Genomic DNA, 24,913 nt, shown 5'->3' with positions numbered 1-24,913 from the left:
TTCGGTGTTTCTCTTTTCTGAATTACCCATTGTCTTATCATTCAGTGTGCTTTCCGCACGCCCCCCCCGCCCCCCTTGATTTTTAGGGATATTATGGATTTTAAGCCTCGGAGAGCTGCATAAATTATAACTGGTTTTCTCCCAGCTTGCTATTTATCCTTTCCCTTCAATTGTGATGTTGTTTGTCCTCTGGATGTTTTACATTTTTATTTTATCTTATCTACCAATCTTTTCTTCTAAGGCTTCTGAGTTCTATTAGACATTTATTTAGTTTGGAAACTGGACCAGTGACTTTATTTATTTACTTATTATTATGTTATTATTTTTACTGATTGTTCTGTATTAAATAACACGGTCATATTTAGAAGGATAATAAACCATAGTTCAGCTCCTCAAAGGAAAAGTTCCCAGGTCTCAGATCATGCAGTGACTGCTACTTTTGCCCACAGCCAGTGAGGAAGGTTACCTCTGTAGACCCCGTGAAGGCTAGCTTGCTGATCTGAGGGTGAGAAGACATGGCTGCTCCCACCGTGGGCCCAAATCCTGGCACGATGTTGACCACTCCTGGAGGGAATCCGACCTGGATGGAAATTGAGGTGGCATTCAGAGGAGGACAACGGACCAGCGTCTACCACAGACCATGCTTGGGCCAACAGGCCAACCGCTGTAGGATGTCCACGAGCCCAGCGGCACCCTCACTGGGAAGCCAGGGCCTGGGTCATACGTCCACCCCAGGGCCCAGCCCCACGCGGCCAGTGTGTGGGCTGGGCCAGGGTGAGGTGCACACCCTTCCTTCCAGGCAGCACTTAATAACCCAAAAGGGCCTCTGACCAAAACGGCGGTGAGCCTCCACAGCCGAGCACCATTCTGTGAGTGTGCACGTGCGTGTGCATGAGTGTGTCTGTGTGTATCTGTCTATGTGTGTGTTGGGAGAAGAGAGATACCTTGCTCACAAGCCCCAAGGCTCAGAGGCACCTGCAAAATATCCTCTATGACCTTCAGCTTTTCATTTTTTAAACCCGCCTCATCAGTGTTCCAAATAGCAACAGTGTAATCACTCCCTCAAAGCTCTCAGGCCACACCCCGAACTGGCAGGTCCTCAAGGTGGGGACTGCCATCTCTTCCACATTCAGGCCTCCTGCTTTGCACATCTGAGGCCTCTTTATTAACCAAGAATACCTCAAGTGAATGAGGTCGGTGGGGGGTGGGGGGGAGGATGCTATTTAACAAATGTTTAATTAACTTAATATTTAATGCTCTTAAAACACATTATTTTAAAAGGGAAGAATTTAGGACATGGTGCTTGAGTCTTAGTTGTCCTAGGGGCTGTGTTTTACCAGTTCTGTCAGTCTCATGAATATTATGTAATCATGTCCAACATCACCAGTCAAAGGAAAGTGGGAAACTGGTCAGTTCCTGGCCCCTGCTACAGCCTTACTTCTAAGCGGTAAAGGTCACGCTTCCTGGTCGTATTCGCCCAGCTGAGAAGTGACATGAATGGATCTTTTCTCCCATCCCTCTTCCCTTCCTGTTTCTTTTTTAACCTCTTTGCAGCATACAAGCTGGGCACAGAAGGACTGAAGCATGTTGCCAGGTGTGTCTGGAAGGGGGTGTTTCTTTGGGCGGCTTATTTCCTGGAACGGTGGCTGTCCCGGGGGAGAGGACAGTCGTCGGAGAGCAAGAGCACTGGTGAGTGGGCCCGGCTCGGGCAGCCGCTTCCGTGGGAGCCCACAAGACCGTCCCTCCGGGAGAAAACCAGACCATTTCATACGCCACAAATGCAAGGACCGAAGAACCCCCAAATATTTGGCTCCCTCTCAAGTGCCCCTCCTACAAATTCTCTAGACACAACATTTGCTCCTCAACCATAGGTTTGAACCCGTAATAAGAGTTAAGTATTCTCATTAGGATCAGTGGGAGGAATGGAGTTTCTTCTAGCTCAGTGACCGCAAGCAGGAGAAAGAATGTACAGTTGCCAAGTGAGACACAGAAGCCCTTTCCTCCCACTCAGCTGTGAGCAGGCTGGCACTGTCACCCGCAGCCCAGCTCGACGGGGCAGCATTATCTGGTGCCGGTGGCCTGGTGCCTGGGAGTGGGAATGTTATCAACAACGCACACTATTGTCTTTCTCTTCTGGATGCCTTACCTCCTTGATCAGAGAGCCCAGATAAAGGGCCGTGAGGGGGGTCTGCTCCGCCGGCTTCACAACTACGGTGTTCCCACAGCAGAGAGCCGGGGCCAGCTTCCACACCAGCATCAGCAGAGGGAAGTTCCACTACAACAGAACACAGAGGAACTCGTGGGAGCGCCTAGATCCACACTGCTCCCCTGTCCTGGAGGCCCCGCGATGCCTCCCTGAAGGGTATTTGCTTCGCAGGGTCTAGATTTGGGGCATAAGAGGTAACACAGGACAGCAATGATCAGAACTTCATTCCTGGGGCACCTGGGTGGCTCAGTCGGTAAAGCGCCTGACTCTTGAGTTCGGCTCAGGTCAAGATGTCACAGTTCTTGAGATGAACCCCACATCGGGCTCTGTGATGACAGTGCAGAACCTGCTTGGGATTCCCTTTCTCCTTCTCTCTCTGCCCCTCCCCAGTTCATACTCTCCCTCTTTCTCTCTCTCTCTCTCTCTCTCCCTCTCTCTCTCTCAAAGATAAATGAATAAACATTAAAATGAAAAAGAAACTCATTCCTGCCCGGTGCTTCCTAAACTGCATTCTGGGAGATGTTAATAGGTAGTCTTTGCAAAGAGGACTCTGCTGTATGTTTATATTTCTGCTATATGTATATATTTTTTCCCCAGCTCTGTCTGGAATTCCTACCATAGACAACAAACATAAGATCTCAGTTCCCAAGGGTCAATATGCTTGGCTAAATGATGGCAGGTATTGTTTTGGGTCCCCCCCCCCCCTAATGATTGGGGTCCCCTCTTTCCTGGATCCCCACTCCTTAGCATGCAAATACCATCCTCCTTCCCATCTGACAAGCAAAGCCACACCTTCCCTTGGCCTGTACTGCTTCCAGCAGCTCCCTTCCCTCTCCTCAAAGCTTCTTGGCAGAGCTGTGCCCACGTGCCCAGGTCCCCTCCTGTAAGCCCCAGCAGTGGGGCTTCTGCTGCACCCAAATCTCCCGACAACACTGTTGGTGAGCAAATCTAACAGCTGTATTTCTGTCTTGTTTAATTTCAAGGAAAGAGGTGACCCCATTGATCACAGGAATGCTCAATGTCTGGGAATGTATTCCATTCCTGGGATGCCCTTGACCCTTGCTGCTCAGACTTCTCAGTGGGACCCCCTGATAGTCTTTGGGATTTGGCCCCAGGTCCTCTCCTGTCACTCTACAACCCCTCATTGGATGACGCCCCTCCCAACTTGATGGGTGGGAACACCTTTGTCCTGAGCATCGCCTGTGGGTAGCTCCAACCCTCACCTCTCTCTTGAGCTCTAGACCCAAATATGCAAATGCCTGATGGGACCCACTGGCCCCTCTGCCTCACCTGCCCAGACTTACCTTCATCTTTCACTTCACTCCACCCAAACCTACTTCTCCCCCCGTCTTCCTCAAATCAACCGGCAACACCATCCACCCAATTCCAGCCAGGACTCACCCCCAACCTCTGATCAGCCACTGAACTCCACCAACTCTGCGTCCTTAGGAGCTTTCAAATCCATGCTTCTGCTAGGTCCTCAAATATTTCCCGTCTTATCATTTTCTTGGCGGGGATACCCCCCTCAGCCTTTTAAGTGACCTGCAAGTTTCTCAGGGACAAGGGCTGGACCCTTTTCCTTCAGGCTTTCATACCTGGTACCCTGGTGCCATGCCTGGCACACAGTGGACTCTCAACCGTTTACTGAGTGCACATATCTCCTTCATCCCTGGGAGCACATTTCCAATCCTCTCCATACACTGTCACTTGTCTGCCCAGCCTCCCGCCCTGGTGTTGCAGTGGCCCGGGGCTTCCTCCAACAGACAGGCAGCATTACCGCATTCCCTGACTCCTGCCAGGCTCCCCACTGCACGGTGAATACAGTCCCAGGCCCTTGGCAACCACAGCCCTCTGGGTCTACACCACCTGATGTGTACACCTCCTCTTCCTCACTTTGTCCCCATCTAAGTGTGGCCTCACCAGCTGTCCTTGCCCTCCAAGTAGCCCAGACAGCCCTACACCTTCACTCAGGCTATTCCTGCTGCTTAGAAAACCCACTTTCTTATTGAACCACTCTTTCTCATCCTTCAAGGCTGGCTTATGAAACCACTGCTCTAGGCTAAGCCTGCTATTCCTGAGCCCTCTGCTTGGAATCCATGGTGCCTTCTCTTGTGCTCCTGGGGTCGGCCCCTTGAGAACAGGAGCGGGATCTAATCTATCCTGATAACTCTCAAGCGCTGAACTCCATGCCACAGAGCAAATGCTCAGTTAATGCTGATGTGATCAAATCAAAACACATCAGAAACAGGTTCCAAAGGCTACAGGGGAATGGGGCGGGATCTACATGGATCTATCCAGAAAAGTCATCATACTTACCGGAGTGATGGCTCCACACACACCTATAGGTTCATGCCTGGTGAAACATACAACGTTGTCATCTGGAAGAGGTTACATGGGGGAGAACACACTGGGATTAATCTAGGTTAAGGATTTTATGTAGCAAAACAACAAGAAACCCAGAAGCCCACAATGGGATCAGCTCCAAGTCTTGTCTAGTCTATAAAGAAGTGATTTTGAACTCAATTTTAAAAGCAAACTTCCTGGGGCGGTGCCTGGGTGGGGTTCAGTCGGTTAAGCATCCAACTTTGGCTCAGGTCATGATCTTACAGTTCATGAGTTCAAGCCCCAAATCAGGCTCTGTGCTTATAGCACAGAGCCTGCTTTGGATCCACTGCTCCACCGCCCCTCCCCCATTCGTGCTCTCTTTCTCTAAAATATAAGTAAACATTTTTTTTTTTTTTAAGTAAAATTCCTTGGGGTGCCTGGGTGGCTCAGCCGGTTAAGCTCCGACTTTGGCTCAGGTCATGATCTCATGGTTCGTGAGTTTGAGCCCCCAGTCAGGCTCTGTGCTGACAGCTCAGAGCCTGGAGCCTGCTTCCAATTCTGTGTCTCCTTCCCACTAGCTCGCACGAGCGTGCGCGCTCTCTCTCTCTCAAAAATAAATGAACATTAAAAAAAGAATTAAAAAAGAAAAAACTCCTTAAGAGAAGAAATCAGCACAGCACCATTTCCTTTGGGGACAGGGAAGGCGCCTTGAAGGGGAAACCAGGGGTGCTATGAAGAGGCTACCTGGAGTGACGAGAAGACAGGGCCCCCAGAAGGCCCAGATGAGGCTAGGAGTCTTGTGCTGGCTCACCTGTGGGGATGGTCCGTCCCTGTATTTTGTCAGCCCACCCTGCAAAGTATCTGAGGGTTTTCACACAGCCCTCTAGGTCGATGAAAAAGGCATGAAGGAATGGTTTCCCTGTGTCCATCGTTTCCAGGGTCTGCAACATGAAGACAACATCTATTTTAGACATAGTTTCCCTTTTGGCTGTCGGGCTGTTAAAGACAGGGGACAGGGGAGGAGAGCACAGCCCTAGAACACTGTGTGTGCAATGTTCTGCGTGTCCCTTCAGAAAGCAAGACACACATTTCCCATAAGACCTATCTCAGACTGTCGAGGATTTCTTTCCCTTCAAAACACCTCGATCTGGGAGGCTGGCCAGAGCATGGGCAGGTGTCCCCGTGAAGGACAGTGGATAGAAGTCTGATCTGGAGCCTCACTGGGAAGGAGGACACGGTAGCATTTGGTCTTCTGTCTGGAGCACAGTTGTCTCGCTCTGTGACCTGGACACACGTTGTGCATTTCCCGGGAAGCTCCTGGAAGGTTAGGCTTTGGGGAGGCTGGACAAAGGCTGGCTTCCTCTGACAAAAAGGGGGATGCGGTTCTTCTTTCTTGGCTAGGCTGACCCTTGTGGCTGTGGAAAGAGTGACAGAGCCCCGAAGGGTAGTGCCACCAGCCAAAGGCGCAGTCCTCCCCAACTGGGCTGCCCAAGCCGGATGCGCCGTCGGTCGGAAGGGAGCAGGCTCGCCTTTGGCAGTGAGGGAGGTGATTACCCAGGGCGAGTGCGCAGCCACTCAATGGTCCGGATTCTTTTCTATTTCCAGCCGGGGTTTAAGAGAACCCCTTTGTCCCTTGGACAAGCGGCCCCAGTTGAGTCCAGCGCTGAGACCGCCTGTCATCCATTCATCCATCTCTGCAGGAAGTGGCCACCCTGACACATAGCCTGGGGCTGGATTCTCATTTTAGCGTCAATGCAGTGAGAGGGTGACTTACTAGGGAAGAGAGGCCCCCTCCACGTGCACCTGTGTGTGCCTCATCTCTGAGCTTGACACCTGTGTTCCCACGTTGAGGTGCCGACACCACGGCTAATGGAGCCAGGTGACACCCAAAGTCACCTAGCGGGTCAGTGGCACTGAATTCAGGGCATCAAACTTCCAGCCGGCATAGTGACCACTCCTGAGATGGCTGCCCCCAGACATTTGCATCTGGGAAGATTGGAGAATGGCCACACAGGGTGCTCGGGGCAGCTCTGTCAGAACTGGGGATCCAAGCATTTCTAAACAGGAGCAACCGCTTCCCTCGCTGAGCTGTGAGCCCCTGAATCCCTCTCTGCCTCAGTTTCCTCATCTGTAAAATGAAAATAATCATCATAATAAGAACAATAATACTAATAACTACTACTAATAGTAGTACTTGTCTCATGGGGCTAGTGGGGGGGCTAGAGCAGGGCCCGCCCACAGGAAGTGCCATGTTAACTGTTGCCAGTGACAGCTGTATGATCATGATCATCTTCCTTTCGGGAGGCTGCGTTTTGGGCAATCCTTACTTGGGGACACTGAAGAGAGAGGACTGTGAGTTGCTGAAGATGACAGGGCTGGTCTGGGTCTGGGGTGTGTCCCACCCCCAGCGGATGCTGTTCAGGGACCAAGTGAGGCCAACGTAAGATCCAGTGTGCCGTCCCTTACATTCCTATCGATTCCATGTTGAAACTTTTATCTTTCCACTAGAAACCCAAGCATTGCAAATAACGCCCCAAAGTCCAGGATGGGCCTACTCCTGACGGCATCTGCATATCTGTCGATGGAATGAGGGAATCATTCTTGGCCTTTTTCTGGGATGGGACAAGGAGGAGAAAGGCAGAAGACTATGGCGTACCATGGTAGGGAAGTCCTGCCTCCAGTCCTGGCTTACCTCCTCTGGCTGGATAACCTTGCACAGGTTACCTAACCTCTCTGGGCCTCCGTATCTTCATCTCTGAAACGGGATAATGAATGCGCAGGCCAAGTGCCCAACACAGGCCTGGTACATGGTGAGGATTCAGCAAGCATCGGCTAGCTGTCACTATTAACTTGGGCCACGTTGCTTCCCAGAGGGATGACATGAATTTGCCAGGTTGGTTTTATGGAATCTGTCCAAGCAAAACCAGGGTCATAATAGGTTTAGACAGGAAATTCTTTTGAAACGTTAAAAAAAAAAGAAAAAGAAAAAGAAAAAGAATCGCAGATGAGTGTACAGGGTTGAACCTGAGATATCAAGTGTTAGCTACTGATTGGGACTTGTAAACAGTTATTGTGGCTGGACCAGGAGTGAACCGCAGCCGCTCCTGCGTTTACTTCCTCTAGCATTTTAAGAGAAAAATATGCCTTCAGAAAAACGAATGCATCGTAACCTTCAGATACTAAAGAATGAGGCAAAGTGCGAAGGGACCTGTCCCTTCACTCAAGTCAGTATTCCAAGGCTTAAAATGAGGAGGCCCAGAAATGGGGCTTGGGTTGAAAAGAGAGTCAACAGGGAGGGCCCCTATTTGGGGCGCTTCCAGAGAGAGCACCCACAGAGCCAGAGTCTGGGCCCCAGGTGCCTCAGGAAGGGGGAGAAAGCTGGGGCTGCCGGATCGCCCACATCTGTTTCTAAACATTGAACACAGAAGTAAATACGTAGCTCTGTCAAAACCACTGAGCCGGCAAGAGAACATGATGGAGAGAAGCACTACGCTGCATGAAAATGCAAGAAAACCATATCAAGGTGGAGGGTGAGGGTATTTTCCTATGATGTGGTCCTGGTTTGAAAAACATATTTCCCACTAATTCTCTTGTTCCTTTCACGATGTGGCAAAGAGCCGGATCTTGTTTCTCGTGCACAGCCAGGTCCCGACAACACAGGCAACTCGCTCCGTCTATCACGACCCAGTCCTGCCGGCCCGTGGGGCAGGCTGCCGGCGAAGGTGGTTCTATGGCCACTGCTCCCTAAGACGATACTGACACTTGAGGACAGGGTGGGGAGGGGTGCCCAGGGCACATCCTCTCCCGCCTGCTATTAGTCCCCACGGACATTGCAGACTGATGAGCTCATGCTGGGTGAAAACAGAAATGTTTTTGAAAAAGCCAGTCTGGCAGCTTGAGAGTTGAGGCTGGCTTTCGTTGCAGGAAGAAACCAGAGGCTCCTCGGACAGAAACGCTGACCTTGAGAGGGAGCCACCCCCTCACCCGGATTTGGGGCACACATGCCGGGCAAGGGCCGACTGGGGAGGAAGGAAGGAAGGAAGGAGAGCTCAGGTCTCTGTGCAGACACACCCTCTGGGCATTGCACCTAAGAGTGCAGGGTCCTTGAGCCCTCCACCCCCAAAACACACGTCCAGGGACAAAAACAATCTCAGTGTCCTGGATGACGCTGTTCTCCATGACGGTAGATATTCTATGGCTCGTTCCAGACACCCGATCAAGAAAGGAAAGAACCATTTTTCCAAATCAGAGGCTGAAAAGGAGATTTTTCTCCCCTACCAACTGGGCCTCAAGGTTTGGAGCAAGTTTTAAACAGGAGTCGAAGCCATAGGAGGGCAGCATGTGGAAGGTGCAGAGGACCTCAAGGCAGGAGATGGCCCTGAAATTTCCTCTGCTCACTCATTGCAAGACTAAAGGAAGGTCTTAGGACCCCTGTGAATAATGCATTTACAACCTATAATTGTCTTCACAGTCCGGTCTGATCGGAGCAGCCCTACCTCATGGGGTGGGTGGAATTCATGTACCCATTTTGCAGCAGCAGAACTAAGATTACTAGAAATTACTGGCCAGGAGGGTATAGAGCTGGGTGTGCAGCATTATTTATGAGGAATGCTGTTACCAATAATACCTGTCATCTAGTTAGTGATTACTGCATGCCAGGGCCTCTGCTAAGGATTTTAAATGGAGCACTCTCACAACATTTAAATACAATTCTTACTGATATCTTCCACAAAGAAATATATGCTCAGAGAAGTACAGCAACTTGTCCAAAGCCACGCAGCTAGCAAGTGGCAGAGGCGGGATCCGAATTGATTTTTAAGTCATAGGGGAACAGGAACAGTTTTTTCTATGTTGAATGGCAGCATTTATCTTAATAAATATTGAAAAAATATATACACCAGCACATTAAATCTGTAATGTCATGGATATTGTCACTTAGGAGGAAGTTAAACTTAACTTTGAAAGAGATCTCATGCGAAAAAAAAATTAATGTCATAATCATACAGGTGCAGGGCCAGGATATGGCCTAGCTCATCTGGCTGGCTGTGACTATGAGTCTGGGAACCGCCAACGCAGCTGAACTGCATCCAGGCAACTTCTTGGTCCCGAATGTGAACTTCAGGGGGCAACAGTCTGACTTCAAAACCAAACAGGTGACGGCGGAGGGCGTGCACACGTGCCTACTGCCAGAGAGCCATACCTCAAAGGGCCTAACACATCCACTTCCACCCAAAACCAGCGCCCTGGGTCTCCCCCACACTCCGTGGGGGACAGGCCCCCTCTGTGAGGCCAGCCAGTCGTCCCACACCTGCCCGCCGACGCGCGCGTACTCACAGCCAAGACGGTGCGGTCCCTCTCCACAAGGTCAGCCAACTGATTCAGCAGCCGGCCACGGCCCAGCGCATCCAGGCGGCGCCACGGGGAGCCCCTCTGGAAGGCGGCTTGTGCGGCCTCCACTGCCTTGTCCACGTCGGGCTGAAAACCAGAGTGAGTGTATCATCTTTTGCTGTGACTGCATTTTGGGAGAACTCAGCTGTCCGTTCCGGAGAACAGCAGAGACCTGCCTCCATCACACAAGCAGAGGAAGGGGGTTGGTGGCAATCGGAAAATGGCAGCTACGTTTCAAATCTGTGGACCTGTTCGGGGCTTCAGCGTGACTTTCTGCTTCTTTACATCTTAGGTCTTTTTCAAGATTCCTACAATGGCCAAGCATGAACCATCCTTCTGATTATAAAAGCGTTTTAAAATAGTTTCTAAAACTACCGACCTTAATTATTTTTCTTGGTGACCCAAGTAGGAAAAGATTTTTCCACTTGCTAGCTCAGTCTGGACACACACTCCCGCAGTTATTCAATTAGGTGGGGAAATGTCTGTCTTTTTATTTTAGCTTGGCATTGTATTCAAGCTGAGGACTCTGGTCCCATAGTGAGAATGGGGCAGGAGTGCTTCTTGGGAACTGACCACATCGGAAAAGTCCACAGACGGGGAGGATCTGGAACTTTTCTCTCCCTTCAGCCTCACCTACCCCCCTGGGGGCAGAAGTATTGCACCATTTTATAGACAAGGAACTGGATTTTCTGCGCACCCATAGAATTATAATCTAAACTTCTTCGTAAAAGAAAGGAGGTGAGAATTAGAGTTGTTTAAGGTCACCCATTCTTATTTCAGGAAAATGAGTTCAAGGCTCTGATTGCTGATGGGCAAAAGCTCATCCCCCAGGCCCCTCAGAGCCTCATTTCCCTAGGAAGGTGATGCCGGATGCAATCAAGAGGGGGACACCACCAAGATTCTCTGTCTCCAAAGCATGCTTGGAGGCCACTGAAAACTTGGGCAAAGGAGATATTAAGACTTTGAATTCCTTGTTCCAGGCTCTGGGAGCCAGAGCCTCTCCAGGCACAGGGGACAGGACAGCCTCTGACTCCACAGGCTCAGAGCACTCACCCAGACCAAGAGAAAAGCCAGAGCCTGAGGCAGGGATCTCATTCTCCTCCTTGATTCCTGTGTAATGATGCACCTGGGAATCACCCACTGGGAATCCTGCTCTGTGCCCCCACACCCCAGCCACCCCATGTACTGACATCATATAAAGACGAGCTCCCCGATGCTATTATCTTTGTAAATACAGCTTAGCCTGAAACACTACACACAGAAGGGTCTGTATAGGTAGAACCACTGTGTTTCCTGCCTGGCACGAACTATTACTGGTGGGATCAAATTCAAGCCTATTTTACACATGTCTTTCACCCTGTCCACATTCGACATTACCCATACGCTTATAAGAACATCAGATGATTACTCTAGCGGTGGAGGAGAGGTTTCAATTTCCCTTCCCTCCTTAGAAAAGCTTTACCTTCAACATTTCTTCTAATGGCACGTATATTTAAAAGATACTTTCCGGCTTTGAAATGTATCAAGGACACATCCAGAAGACATAGATATATATGCATAATTATATAGTTTTACGGTTATATAGTTGTTTTAAATAGTTATAAAGACTATAGCTTTACATGATCATTTCAGGTTCTGGCAGAAGAGAAATCTGGCCACTGAGTCTTTTTCCCTTCAAGTCTTTTTTTTTTTTTTTTTTTTTTTTTTTTTTTTTAAGTGTCTCCTGCCAGAATGCTGCATTTGGGTGAAACACACCAGCCGGAAATGCTTTCTGGAAAGATTCTTTAATGCCTCCAGGTTCAAATAATTGATAAAAACCTTTCCTTTATCCCTGTGCTGAGGAAAGCTGAGGTCATCCTTATAGATGGGGAAACATCTATCAAAGGAGAGTGACTGTTTGCAGTGGATTGTCCCTAATTGATCCCATTCTGGGCCATGTGTCTGGGAAGCCGCTAACTTAGGTTGTACCCGGAGGACGGGCCCGTTCTGTCTTACAACTGAGCAAAACTGCCTCCTTATCCTTTAATTATCGGCAATTTAATTACTTGGGGGATGGGGGGGTAGGTGGAGCACTCACCTTATCTCCTTCTTCTACTTCACATATTTTTTCTAGAGTTGAAGGATTATATGTGGCAAACTTTTTTCCACTCTTGGATTCGTGCCATTCATTGTTGATGAATATCTAACCAGGAAAGGAAGTTGTAATGCATTAGGGTTAAATCAAAATCATATCATTCCAACATGCTGAGGACCTTAGGTAATGTCTTGTCCTTTCCCCACCCCCCCCCCCCCCCCCGCCACCTACCCACCCACCCACCCCTTTATAGATGAGACCTGGAGGGGAGGTGGAGTCCCACGCCCACCCCGGAGCACCCTCAGAATTAGAATCCAAGTCTCCTAACTTCTAATGCATTCTCAGAGAATTACTTTTTGTCATAATGAAACTAAAGTCATTTAGAATTTTTCTAAAATGTTGTCTCTCTCTTTTTAAAAAGCATTAATATGGATTCATGGAAGAATGGCTAGCGGGTATAGGTTAAATCCAACACCCTCATAGAGTTTGGGCGAAGACTAAATAGGTTTGGACCTGTAAGTGCCAAGGAATCACCTACCCCCGAAGGGTAGGTCGGCAGTGAGCACTCCCTTCTGCCTCCTTCTTGCGGAAACCCCCAGCCAGATTGCCAAGGAATTGGCTTTCTACAAGGATCTTACCATAATCCCTAATCTTTGTTAAACGTACATTGGCACTCCTCCCCCATTCTCTTTAAAATGTCTATGTTCATGTTGGGCTTGATAAAAGCCAGTGTTGGAATATAAAGATAAATATCTGGGTTAGGAAATGGTCTGGTTATATGAAAAGATGTAGCAAATAGTCATTTATATCTAGAACCAAGGAATTAACCCACAGGAATCATTTAGCTCAGGGCCTCAATTACCTAGAACACAACCGAGAAGAAGGATGTTAAAAATAAAAAGACATCATGAGCACACGAAAAGGAATTCACAAAGTTCCCACGCTGAAATGTATGTACTATGTACTCTTACTTTACTTTAGCTGCTAACTACCTTAAAAAAGCACCATATTAAAAGAGAGGGCTTTGGGAAAGGAATGAGGAACAGAGGTGGCGGCTAACATACGAAACACGTTCTGACAGCGTGGAGGCCCCCGTAACCCGGAGAGGACAGACGATCTGCTGCTGTACCAGCTTGGGACAGCCTTGTCATCACAGCCCATCATGGCGTCACAAAGACCCCAGTCACAGACGTGGGTAAGACACCTTAGAAATATTTCCATCAATAATTTCTAAGTACAAAGCTAGCTCATCAAAGTCCGTTTCTACATCTATATGCGTATCTTTTGCTTCCCTTTCATTAATTTTCAAAGAATTGTGTCACTCCAAGGGCTATTTTCAATTGCTGTGAATTTTATTCATTAGGAACACTTGACTCCCCAGTGATGATAGGCAGGCAGAGCGACATCTCATCCAGCTTATGCATGGCTTGATTACGGTCTCTGTCCTGGACTCTGCTGTAAAAATTCCAAAGCTCACTGAGAGGGAAGCGTGCTCTGCGAAGCTGCTGGGGGAAGACCGTTTTGGTAACTCTCTCTGAAAGCGGGGAAGTCTCATCATGGCGGGGACAAAGCACAGAAGGCCAACTCTTGACGGGGCAGGTGGGCAGAGGCACCTTGTCCCCCATGTGGAATCCAGGGCTGAGGGCATCCCTTGCCTGTAGGACGTGCCTGTCTGACTTCTGGAAGCTCAGCTTCTTCAACATGAGGCCAGGCCCCCAGGGAAGCACGTGGAATAAGCCAGGCTACAATTACAGGTTTATTCTTCCAGCTGAAACCAAATCCAAGCGTTCACTTTTGCCATCCAGCGAGCAATCACTCGGTAACAGCGAGAAATTAATAAGTGGGGAAGAGGGGTTCAGTTAGCGCAGGGACGAAAGCAGAGCCAGAGCGGGGGTGGGGGGGCATTTGTCGGAAGATGAAATTTCGTGGGTTAGCAAATAGAGACTGTTAGTGAAAACTGCTGATTCTGGGTCCTTCCTGGTATCAATTCCAAGGGGGAGGGAAATGAGAAGACGATAGAAGAGAATATAAATAAGGAAGATGGAGACAGATTGCAACGATCAGATGTCTGTTATACTTCATCTCCAAGCATGTGCCTCCAAAAAAAAAAAAAAAAAAATTACTTGGTCGGTCATGACATTGGTCTGTAGTTCCTCCTGACCAGCAACTTAAAAACAACAACAACAACAACAACAACAACAACATTCAGACTCCTCAACTTTGACCATATTTTCCCATCACAATGTTGCCAATTTAGCAAGATTTTTTTTTCTTCCTGCTACACTAGTAAAGTAATCTTGGAAGTGGTTTCTAACTGTTGATTTTCTCTCCACGAAAACAAAACAAAAACACAAATAAAGAAGGGGTCAGTAAGTGTGGCTTACCAATTATGCTGCCTGTATTGTCTTAAGCCCCAAATAAGGAGAAAGTCTCCAGAAAAAAAAAAAAATGTTATCTTCCACTTGTGAATTGGTATCAAATAAACCTCACAGAGGTATGAAATTGTTACACCAAGCTGTAGGCGAACTCGAAATTTCCTGAAGAAGAAAGGCGTGTTCTCCGAACTGAGCTGGAAAACCACAGCTGCTCTGAGGAGACCTGGGTCCCGGGTGGAGAAGACAGGGGTCGTGCAAGGGAGGTGTGCTGGCGCCATTTACAGTAACTTCCATCGGACTTCGGCTAAACTCAGAGGAGTATGTTTTCAGAAAAGGAGAGTTGAGGGCAGTTTATTTTTCACAAAAGAGATCATAAAAACGGGAATTTTAGTAAACCAGAAACTCTTAAGGAGAATCTCTGTTACCGGAAGAAATTTTATAAGGGAAGAAAAGGTCCCCCTGAAGTGAAAGAGCTTGGTATCCTCTGAATCTGGGAGGGGGTGCCCAAGAGGATCCTTCCCCCACACCAGGGTCACATAGCAGAGCCCGGTGTTAAAACGGGAGAACAAATGAGGAAGTTCCGACAAGGTCGTCCTTCTGGAAACTGGCCTTACCCTAGGAAATGGCACCCCCAAGGCTGGGGCTCAGACCCGCCATTTCTTCCATTAGCAAGAAGTACCATGAGTCAGGTTTGAAAAATAACAGGCCTTTACTGGCTCACACACTGCACCCCTCCCCACCGCCTGCCCCGGGCCTCGATGGATTCTGCAATTCTGTGTCTCCTGCTTCTTTCCTAGGCCCCTTCTGCTGTCTCTCCAGCCAGAGGCTCCCTCAGCATTGCTCGCCAGGGTTGCTGTCCCTCAGCCACCACCACACAGGCTGCCTGGGCCCTGCAGGTGCTAGCAGTAGGCCTCTGCGGTGGTGGGTCTGCAAAGACAAAACAGGCAGAGGCCTTACCCTCCACAGGGAAGGAGAGTACAGTGGCCTGACATCAGGCCACAGCAGCCATCGTCACCCAGGAGCCCCTAAGTCTCCAGGTTCTTTGGAGCCTCCCCCTCCCCATCTCTTCTGAGCCTTAATCACATACCCTGCTCTGTTCCACTAAGAAAAAGGGGGTGCCCAGCAAGACAACAGACTGGTCGCTCTGTGAATCTTCTAAGATCCTTCTCTATATACACTCGTAAAGGGCCATAAAGAATCACAGAGAAAGAAACATTCCATGTGGCTTCCTTGTTCTGATAGGACTCAAAAAGGCAGAAAGAAAAAGGACAATAACATAGGTGTTTTCTGGGTTCTGCCTCCTTTAAAAAAAGCCCAAAACTTACGAAACAAAAATAAAACCAAACGTCACCACCACCAACAGGCAAGCAAGCACCAGCAGTGTTAACGATCTACAAAGACGTAGGTACTATTCTTATGTTCTCAGAGCGTGTGGTGGAATTTTTCGCTCCAAAGCTGATACTACTTACGGAAACTACATTAAAAATAATCTCCAGCGTTTATGGTGAAGTGTCTCCACTGATTACAGAGCCCTCTGAAAACAGTTAATTTAAATGTCATGTGATCTGAGGCAGAGCCGACATTAAGTGCCAAGAGACCCAAATCTGAAGGCCACACATAGTGGCCTACAACTTTCTCCGCTTGATTAAAACTATTTGAGAGGCATAATTGCTACTTTTGAAAGTAAAATTGGTGGGGGAATTTTCTAAGTGCTGTGTCAGCTGGAGTTGGGGGCTAGGGATAAGATGCAAATTAAAAAATAAAAAGGAGGGAAGCTGGGGAAAGAGATGCCAACGGAGGCTCTCGGCCTGCGACCCTGCAGCGCTCCCCGTGTCCACGGCCTCCAAACAGCCTCTCCGTGTCCTCCCACGGGACGCGCTCCCGGCAACCCTCCGCGGCCGGCTCTCCAGGCCTCGCCATCTTCCTTTCTGCCCTAGGCAGGTGATCTCACCGCCCTGCAGACGCCCGGCCTCCCAGCCCGGCGCAAACCAGCAGAGACTCCACGGGGTGCGGCGGGGCCTTGCCACCAGCGCGGCTTCCCAGGCCCAGTTCGGAGACCTTCGGGAACACATTCTCCGTCTGTCAGCACCAGTGCTTCTGGGCTCCAAGGTAGTTTCAGCAGGGCTCACCTTCCTACTTCCCCTCGCTCTGCTGGTAAGCCAGGTAGGCTAGGCTCGAAAGGTACGACGTCTCTCCAGTTGGCTCCCGATGACATGGTTTTGGAGTCTCCAAGTGGCGGGTTCCCAGTGCAGCGCGAGCTCCGTGACCAACTCTCGGTGTTCTCAGGCACCCTCTGACCCTCCCAAAGCCTGGCCCGTTCGTCCCCGGAAACCTTGTCGCAGGGTCTGCGGGAGACCGGCGGGCCCGAGGGGCCGCGGCCCGCACCTCCATTCGCCTTCAAAGCGGGCCCTGCAAGGGCACGTCGGGGCCGCGCCGGTGGCAGCCTGGAGCCGCACGGGCGCTGCGCAGCCTCCCTCAACAGGCTCGGTGGCTTAAAGCGCTGAGCCCCGCCGCCCGAGGGCCCGTCTGGGACGGCAGATCGCGGAGTCGCCTTCGGGATGCGCGGTGGACGCGCTCCCGCCCGGGATGTCCTGCGCCGGACGCGGCTTGGAGAGGGCCCGACCCAAGCGGAGAGGCTCCGGTCGCGGGAACGCCGGGCGAACTCGACTGAAGGCGCGCCGCCCGCAGCGCCCGGCACCCTCGCAGCGGAGCGGCGGGGCTCCCGGCCTGCTGGCTCCGCATCCCCGCCACCCGGGCCGGACAGCCCAGCTCAGAGCCAGGCGACCGTCGGGTGGGATGGGCGCCCACCTTACCTTGGTAAACTTGACCTCCAGGCTGCGGACGGGGCGCGGCAGGGCAGGCGGCTTCCTGTCCGGCTGCCCGTTCTCCACGGTCCCGTTGGTGGTGGCCATGGCTCTTCTGCACTCCCTGGCCCGAGGCGCCCGAGTCTGCGGCGCTGGCTCCGGCCTGGATGGTGCGCAGCTTGCTCGCGGGGTGACAGCTCCGCGCCGCTTTATGGAGCGACCCACGCCTCCCGCCCAAGGGGGCCGTCTAATTGGCTGCAGGACCGGAGGAAGGGAGGGCGGGCGGGAGGGGAGGGGGCCGGCCCGCCTCACCCCACCCCGCCCGCCGCCCCTGCGGGAGCCCGGCCACCCCCCGCCCGGCCACCGCGCCGCGCGCGCTCCCCCGCCCCGGAGGCTGCCCTTGGAGGAGCTCCCCCGAAGAGCCACCGGGCCCCGGAAGTGCCAGAGCTCCCGCAGCGGGCCAGGGTAGGGAGCGGGGGCGCCAGGGCCACAGCGCCCGGCCCTTTCCCCGAGTCGGGCGAGCTCTCCCCGCCGCACCTGCCGCCCCCTGCCCGCCGCCGCTCCGCGCACTCGGCTGACTTCGGTCGGCGCGCCGCGCTCCGGGAATGCGCCCCCCGCCCCGCCCCCCGCCTCGGGCCCTGAGCCGCGTCCGGGGTCGGGGCGCCCCACGGGGCGGCCCCGCTTCCCTGCCCACGTGCCTGGGCCTGGAGTCCGGTCGCCAGGTCCCCGCTCTCAGGACAGACGCCCGCCGCGCCCCACTCGGCCCCTTGCTGGGACAGCCTCCTGGGCCCTGCTGGCCCAGATGGCCAGGACTTTCCCCGCGGCCCTGGGGCTTCACACGCCGAGGGCCAGAAGGCAAGAAAATCGTTTAGCCCTTCCTCTGGCGAGCTGGGCCTCTGTCCTTAACAGGCGCGGACCGCCCTGCAGCAGGGGCCCTGGACTTTTCGGATGCATAAATTATACCTCAATTTAAAAGAATGAAGTAACAAAGAGAGAAATCACATCAGATCTTTGCAGCTTTGTGTTTTAAGAGTTGGGCGGTTGTCTGGTAGGTTGCTCCTGATTTCCCAGGGAAGCAGAGGCATATTCGTCTCCCCTTGGTTTGCCCGTTGGGAAAAGCTCCACCAACCCCAGGGACTTGCCCCGGGCCCCATCTGAGACATGGAAGTGGCTTCTCATGCTTGTCATACCTCGGGTTTCTGGAACAATGATGTGGGGCATGAACTCGGCAACAAAAGCAGTGGTTTAATCCCCAGTTAGGCTCAGCCCCTCAGTCCATTTCCTTCTGTGAGTAATCTCAACGGGGAGACCGGAAATGGCGGCACTCCTTGGTGTCTTGATGTCCTGATGCTCTGTTGGTTTGGCGGGTCTCAGCGTCCCTCTCCCTTTCCTCACTGCAGTGCTACTGTGTGTCCTTCTGAATAGTGGAGTAAACAAGCTTTTAAGCTTTTACAAACTGTTCATCAGAACACCTGCCCTCTGGGGGTGAAAGGGTCCGATGCTGTTATGGGTTAGAACACACAGGTGATGCAGGGGAAGGGGATAATGGGTCCCCTCTGTGGCTTAGGGCCGACCCACATCAGTGAGTCTGTCTTCAATGCCAGGCTCATGAACACTGAGGCGTCGGGGAGCAATGCTCCTCCCAGTCCCTGGGCTCCCTGCCCTGCCCGACTGGCCCCGTGGCCCCCATTCAGCTCTTGGAAAACTGTGGGTGGATGTCTCATGTCAGGGCCCCTGGCTGGATGCTGAGCCCAGGAAGGCCTGCAGGGTCCTGGCAGCACATTCTCCCTGCACTGGGGCCCAGGCCCCAGTTTAGAGAGTTTCTCACACTTGCAGCCTTTGTCGTGCTTGGTGCAAGGCTGGTGGGTGCACCAAGCACGACAAAGGCTGCAAGTGTGAGAAACTCTCTAAACAGAACTCTCATTCCAGAAGTTTCTGTGGGACTCTGGATGGTTGAACTTAAATCACTTGTGCCAGGCTTTAAAAAAAAAGTCTGAAGATTTGTAGAAGCAACTGTGTTTATTAAATAACCACTGGTGGGCACCTGGGTGGCTCAGTTGGTTAAGCGTCTGACTTCAGCTCCAGGCATGATCTCGTGATCTGTGAGTTCAAGCCCTGCGTCGGGCTCTGTGCTGACAACTCAGAACCTGGAGCCCACTTGGGATTCTGTGTCTCCCTCTCTCTGCCCCTCCCTTACTCATGCACTCTCCCTCTCTCTCACTCTGTCTCTCTCAGAAATAAATAAACATTAATTTTTTTTTAATTTTTTTTAAATAACTGCTGGCTGTCTGGGTGGAGGCAAACAGGGTGGGGCTTAGAACTCTGCTCCCTCAGAGAGTGGAGCCTGTTTGCTCGGAGCTAGGCAGCTGCCATCTTGCTCATCATGAAGTCAGACACAGAGGCCACCTCAACTCACACCCAAAGACGCCCTTGTGACCTGCAGCATCTGGCCTCAGGGGCCAGTTGCAGTGACGTTGACCACCTCACCTGCAGCTCCTCCTGTTGACTGCCACCCACATGATCCTGGGAGGCTGGGATCAGAGCAGAGCACCCAGACACAGCAGGCAGCTCCCCGGGAACAGATCAGGAGAATGGGCCTGGTTCCAGACTTGTCTAGACCAGCAGGCTACCACTGCTCCCCTGTCTTGCCACCCAGTGGGAGGGATGAAGGCAAGATGCTCTTCTCCCCATTTTACAGGTGAGTAAACAGAGGCATGCAGATACTTGCCCCAGACATCGGCAGCCGTGGAGAAACCAAGGCCAGACTGTGTGGGGGTGGGTGGTGCAGACTGTGGAGGAGGGATTTCTCTTACCTTCTTCTGTATGTTCTTTCACCGAAGTGAGCACCTGTGGCCTGTGGCCCCATGTCTCTGGAGCGGCATAGACCACAGGGAAGCTAGGGGTACAGAATGGGAGCAGTGACCCTCTAGGATATGCCTGTTAGGGGTCAGCCCCTGAGGTCCTGGCCTCCGAGGTGGTGACCGCAGTTGCTGAGGGAGGAGGAAGGACCATTTTCCCCCACAGTCTGCCACTGGGTGTCTGTGTGCCAGAGAGATTGCCTGAATGCCAAGGTACCAGAGGTCCAGCCCCTTCTGACCCCATCCCCGATCGAGATTCCAGCTGTGTGTTCTTGGCTGGGACATTTCATCACGCGGAGCTTCAGTTTCTTTTTCTTTTTTTTTTTTCTTTTTAAATGTTTACTTATTTTTGAGAGACACAGAGTGTGAGTGGGCAAGGCAGAGAGACAGAGAGAGAGAGAGAGAGAGACAGAGAGACTCCGAAGCAGGCTTCAGGCTCTGAGCTGTCAGCACAGAGCCCGACACGGGGCTCGAACTCACAGACCGTGAGATCATGACCTGAGCTGAAGTCGGATGCTTCACTGACTGAGCCATCCAGGTGCCCCTTCAGTTTTGTTTTTGTTTTTTTTTTTCCTACAAAATAATCTCCTTCCCACTTGAGAATGTCTGGGGAAGCCCAAGCAAGAACACAGTGTGAAGGAATGCTTTACGAACTGTAAAGTGCTGTGTCCATGCCTCTTCTTCATTTTCCTGTTCTCCTTGGAGACTGATTCCTCTGAGTTGGCTGTTCTTCTGGGAAGTTAGCAAGGTCTCCTAGCTTCTCTGACTTGTGTGGAAACTTCTCTGGATCAACAGTCACTCTACTAATTTCATTGTAAAAAATATCATTTTTATTTTGTATTCAGCTCTGTGGTGCTATTGTGCTGCTTTCTGGCGTGTCAAATTATGAGCCCAAGACGTTTCATGCTGAAGCTTCTTGGCTTCTTTGCTACCATTTTGCACCCCTAGCTTCCCTGTGTTGCTGCCGAGACATTCTATAAAAGTAATGATGAAGACAAAAACTAAGATAAAATCAAAGTTAGATAACCTCTCCACTCCTCCCCAGGCATTGAAAGCTCAACCGAATTCCATTTTTAAATTCATAAAACACTGTGGGAGATACTGAGGTCTGCAGTAAATGTAATTAACAATGATGACCGCAGTAATGGATCCCACATTTTGTTATACTTTATTTCAAGTCTGCTACCTAAGCCTCCACGGGGTGCCCAGAGACTTTGGAGGGTTCTCAGCATCCCCACAGTTGGTGCCTGGCTGCAGAGCTGTCGCCCGAAGGCCACTCACCTCACCGAGCTTCTGGAAGTCAAGGCCAGGCTCTGGGACCCATGGGCATTTGGAACACTTTCATGGAAAGCCAGGCTTCTCAGGCGAAGGTGGTTCTCTGCAGTTGGGAAGCAGTGAGGCTCTTCGGTGCCTCAGGACAGGTGACGTAACCTCAGTTTTCTTGACTATAAAATGGGCTGATAGATGCCCTTGAAATGAGGAAAGATTACCTTCACTGCCAGCATCTCCCCACTGGTGTCCATGAAGTGGATTCCACCATTCATGCGAATTATTCAATATTGCCTAAACTTGAGTAGGGAACTACTTGCTTTTCACGGTCACTATAACTCAAGATCCGTCAAGCCCGCTCTACACTTCCCCATCATTCTGTCCTCAGGGAACAACCAAACTGAGCTGTTTTCCTGTGAGTTTTCATCCGTGGTCACACCAGAGACAGGAGCATCCAGGCCTGAGGAAGATGAGCCAGCTGACACCCAACCATGTCAAAGCAAAAAGGGCCACAAAACCTCTTTTTCCAGCTGCTTCTTTTCCAAGTCTTTTGTGGACCTGAGGGAAAATCTTCACACACAAGATTGGTCTGAGGTAAATCAGTTTTAGGCCACGCAGAAGCAGAGAATCAACTATATCAAAGCAAAGAAGATACACAAAATATTTGTGGGTCAGGCCTTGGTGAGGCCTCACACATGCTCAGCCTGACAGTTTACGCTTCTGGAACTATCCCCCTGGTCCACCTTCTTCTACCAGTAACACCTTCTTCTATTAGTGCCCAGACTAGCCCACAGAAGCATTAAGAGTTGTCATCAGTCCAGGAAAGAGTATGGCAGATAAAGTAGGGATAGCTGGTTGACCACCCAATTCTTCGCTTCTTTCCTGCCAGTAAAATGTCATATTATTGAGGGCAGCAGTGTGCTTTGATGAGAACAGCGTGCCTCTCTCGCAGACAGGAGTGGTTAATGAGATATAAGCCAAAGTCTTTGGTTTTGGCTTCTGAAGAAGCTCTTTATATGGGGCTGAGTCAGCTAAGAGGCCCTTCTTCCTTCCTGCTGCCTGGAACATAGATACAAGGGCTGGGGCTCCAGCAGCTGTCTTATGACCATAAAGCAATTCTGAGAATGGAAGTTATATGATAAGGACGTTGAAGCAGATGCACCGGAAGAGCCTTTGTCCCTGATGATCCTAGAACCAGGCTTTCTGCCCTGGATTTCCTCCCTTGGATTTCCTTCATGTGAGCCCAGGGTGAAATCCTATCTCATTTCAGCCTGTGATTTGGGCTTTCTGTAATATGTGGTTGAACCTAATCCTAAGTGATACCACTGGCTGCTTAAATCATGCTGTATCACCATGACTGGAAAAACAACTCTAAACTCTTCTAAACTCTGGTGGAGTAATTATGTTTTCTTTATCTCTATATACAATGAGCAGCACATCTGAAATCTTTCGCCATCTCTACCTTCTTTGGCTTTAAGCAAATGTTCTGAATGTCTGCGCTCAGATTTATAGGAAAATAAAAAGCAAAGATAAACCTAACCATGGGATGGAATAAATGAAGCTAGCTCATTCATTCATCCACAGCTTTGATGACCTCAATTGGATGGTGATGTCCTTCCCAGGGAAGAGAATCTTTTTGGTACAAAGGCTCTCATGGGGCTGGGCAGGTAGCTCACCATCCCGTGGTGCCCGGGGGTATTAGCTGTTGGGGCCTCACCCTCCAGCCTACTGAGGAAGGTACCAATGCTCAGATTGCTGATATGACCGCACCATTCCCTGGGCGACCCAGATCTGGAAGCTGCTTGGCCAGGCCAGCACTCAGGCCAGACTTCTTGTTTTAAAGTACACAAAATGTCACTACATATAATCATTGCATCTCTCTTGGAACACTCCCCACTTCTCAATATTGCCCCTGGACTTTCTCAGTGATGTGAAGAATTGTTTTCAAAATTTGCAACCCTCTTTGAAATTCAGAGATTCTGAGTTTTGAACCAAATTTGAATTATTTTGGGAGGGGGTGAGCTCAATTTATTCTGGCAAAATGCACTTCCTGGTTAGAAGGAAAGGTATTTAAGGGGCTTATAAAAGGGTTCTGGAAGATTCTTGGACAAAAAGTGGCTTTCACTAAACAATTGTGCTCAGTTAAGCCTAAGTGAATCAGAAACATACATATTAAATTTCCCTTGAAATCCACATGGGTATAAAAATGTTGGGAAAGGGGGCTTAGCAAGATGCAGTTTGCCAAACCCAAAATGTTTGAAAACTAATTTGAGTGTGTTAGTTTGGCGAATCACTCTTGGACTCATCTATCCTAGCCCCACAGTGACAAGACTTTCCTCTTGCCTTTCAGCCGGGACTCCCTGTAAAGGAGCATCAATTATAGAAGAATCTTCCTTTGGATCTTTGCCATTATTTGAATCCTGGGGTAAATATGGGGATGGAGAGTAGAAAAGTTGTTAAAATCAATGTTCTCACAAAATAGCCTGGGGATCCTGTTGCCTTTGCGTCTTTGTGGTATGAAAATTACTCAAGCAGTGCTCTGGAAGGTCCCCTGTAATCAGAAAGTCTCTATAAAGCACATTCATGTCTTATCATATGTTTAGGCATAACAGACGGGAAGCCTATTTAGGTATATTGTCATGTGGGTTTTTTTTTTTGATACGGTTTTATGGTGATCCTAAAACAGCCACCCTACTCCCAGGGGAATAGACTAATTAGTGAACTGTAGCATTTTCAAATTTCTAATGCTTTTCATTATTGAGCATAATGCAGGAATTGAGTTTATATTATATTATATTATATTATATTATATTATATTATATTATATTATATTTTACTATATTATATTTTACTACATTATATTATAATCATTAAACATAGTTTATCAATTAAAAGACAATGGACTGGATAAGGTGTATTTTCCACCAGTGATGGTAAATAAGCGTAAATATTGGGAACAAAAATAAGAGTTACAAATTTCACATGGCTTAAGTGTACATCTTATAAGTTCCATGGACACTTCAATTATTGTGCATTTCAGCCCATCTCTTATCCCAGGAAGTACCAGCGTTTGCACCTGCTAGCCAATGTCCGGTGGTTCCACTGCACTCCTCCGGGTGGCCACTAGATGTCATGGGACCAAGTTCAGTAGGAAGTGGCCACTAAAGTTTTTCCCACTGTGAGAAACAGGAATTTCCCAACTTACAAATAAATGGTGTTGCAAAAGTTTATTGATAGTGCCCCAAACTTCAAACTGTATCATAGACACAATGCTAGAACTGGAGATTAGTGCCCAGACTAGCCCACAGAATCCCACTCACTTCTTTATGAGCCTGAAAAGGGGTCCTAACTTTGAGATCAGACACATGTGGGTGTGACTCAGACCTGGCACTTGAGCTAAGCACTTCGCACCTCTTCCTCCACTTCCTTTTCTGAAAATGAGAGTAAAAATTCCTTCCCAGCAAGGTCACGGGAATGAACAAGAGAGCAGGTGTGATGTGCCAAGCACACTTGCAGTAAAACAGACAGGAAGACACCACTGCTGCCCAAGTCATAATTGACCTGACAGCATCATGCCAGAGCCCTGTCCTCATTGCCCTCCCAGGCATCACTCC

At 50.1% G+C, this 24,913-nt stretch overlaps 1 protein-coding gene across 1 annotated transcript in view; it reads right to left on the bottom strand.

The window, feature by feature from the left end:
* ALDH1A3 (aldehyde dehydrogenase 1 family member A3) overlaps nucleotides 1-17,426 on the bottom strand; it is a 38,700-nt gene extending 21,274 nt beyond the window's left edge. The window contains exons 1-7 of the mRNA XM_045448805.1: nucleotides 17,182-17,426; nucleotides 11,997-12,101; nucleotides 9,866-10,006; nucleotides 5,343-5,472; nucleotides 4,523-4,584; nucleotides 2,147-2,275; nucleotides 467-580 (exon numbers count right to left, since the gene is read on the bottom strand). Of these exons, the coding sequence (XP_045304761.1) occupies nucleotides 467-580; nucleotides 2,147-2,275; nucleotides 4,523-4,584; nucleotides 5,343-5,472; nucleotides 9,866-10,006; nucleotides 11,997-12,101; nucleotides 17,182-17,280 (780 nt within the window). The 5' untranslated portion in view covers nucleotides 17,281-17,426. The remainder of the gene's footprint in view (nucleotides 1-466; nucleotides 581-2,146; nucleotides 2,276-4,522; nucleotides 4,585-5,342; nucleotides 5,473-9,865; nucleotides 10,007-11,996; nucleotides 12,102-17,181) is intronic.
* Between the last annotated feature and the right edge of the window lie 7,487 nt (nucleotides 17,427-24,913).

This window comes from Leopardus geoffroyi, chromosome B3, assembly GCF_018350155.1.
Source record: "Leopardus geoffroyi isolate Oge1 chromosome B3, O.geoffroyi_Oge1_pat1.0, whole genome shotgun sequence".
NCBI lineage: Eukaryota > Metazoa > Chordata > Mammalia > Carnivora > Felidae > Leopardus > Leopardus geoffroyi.
This window is presented reverse-complemented; position numbering and strand designations above follow the sequence as displayed.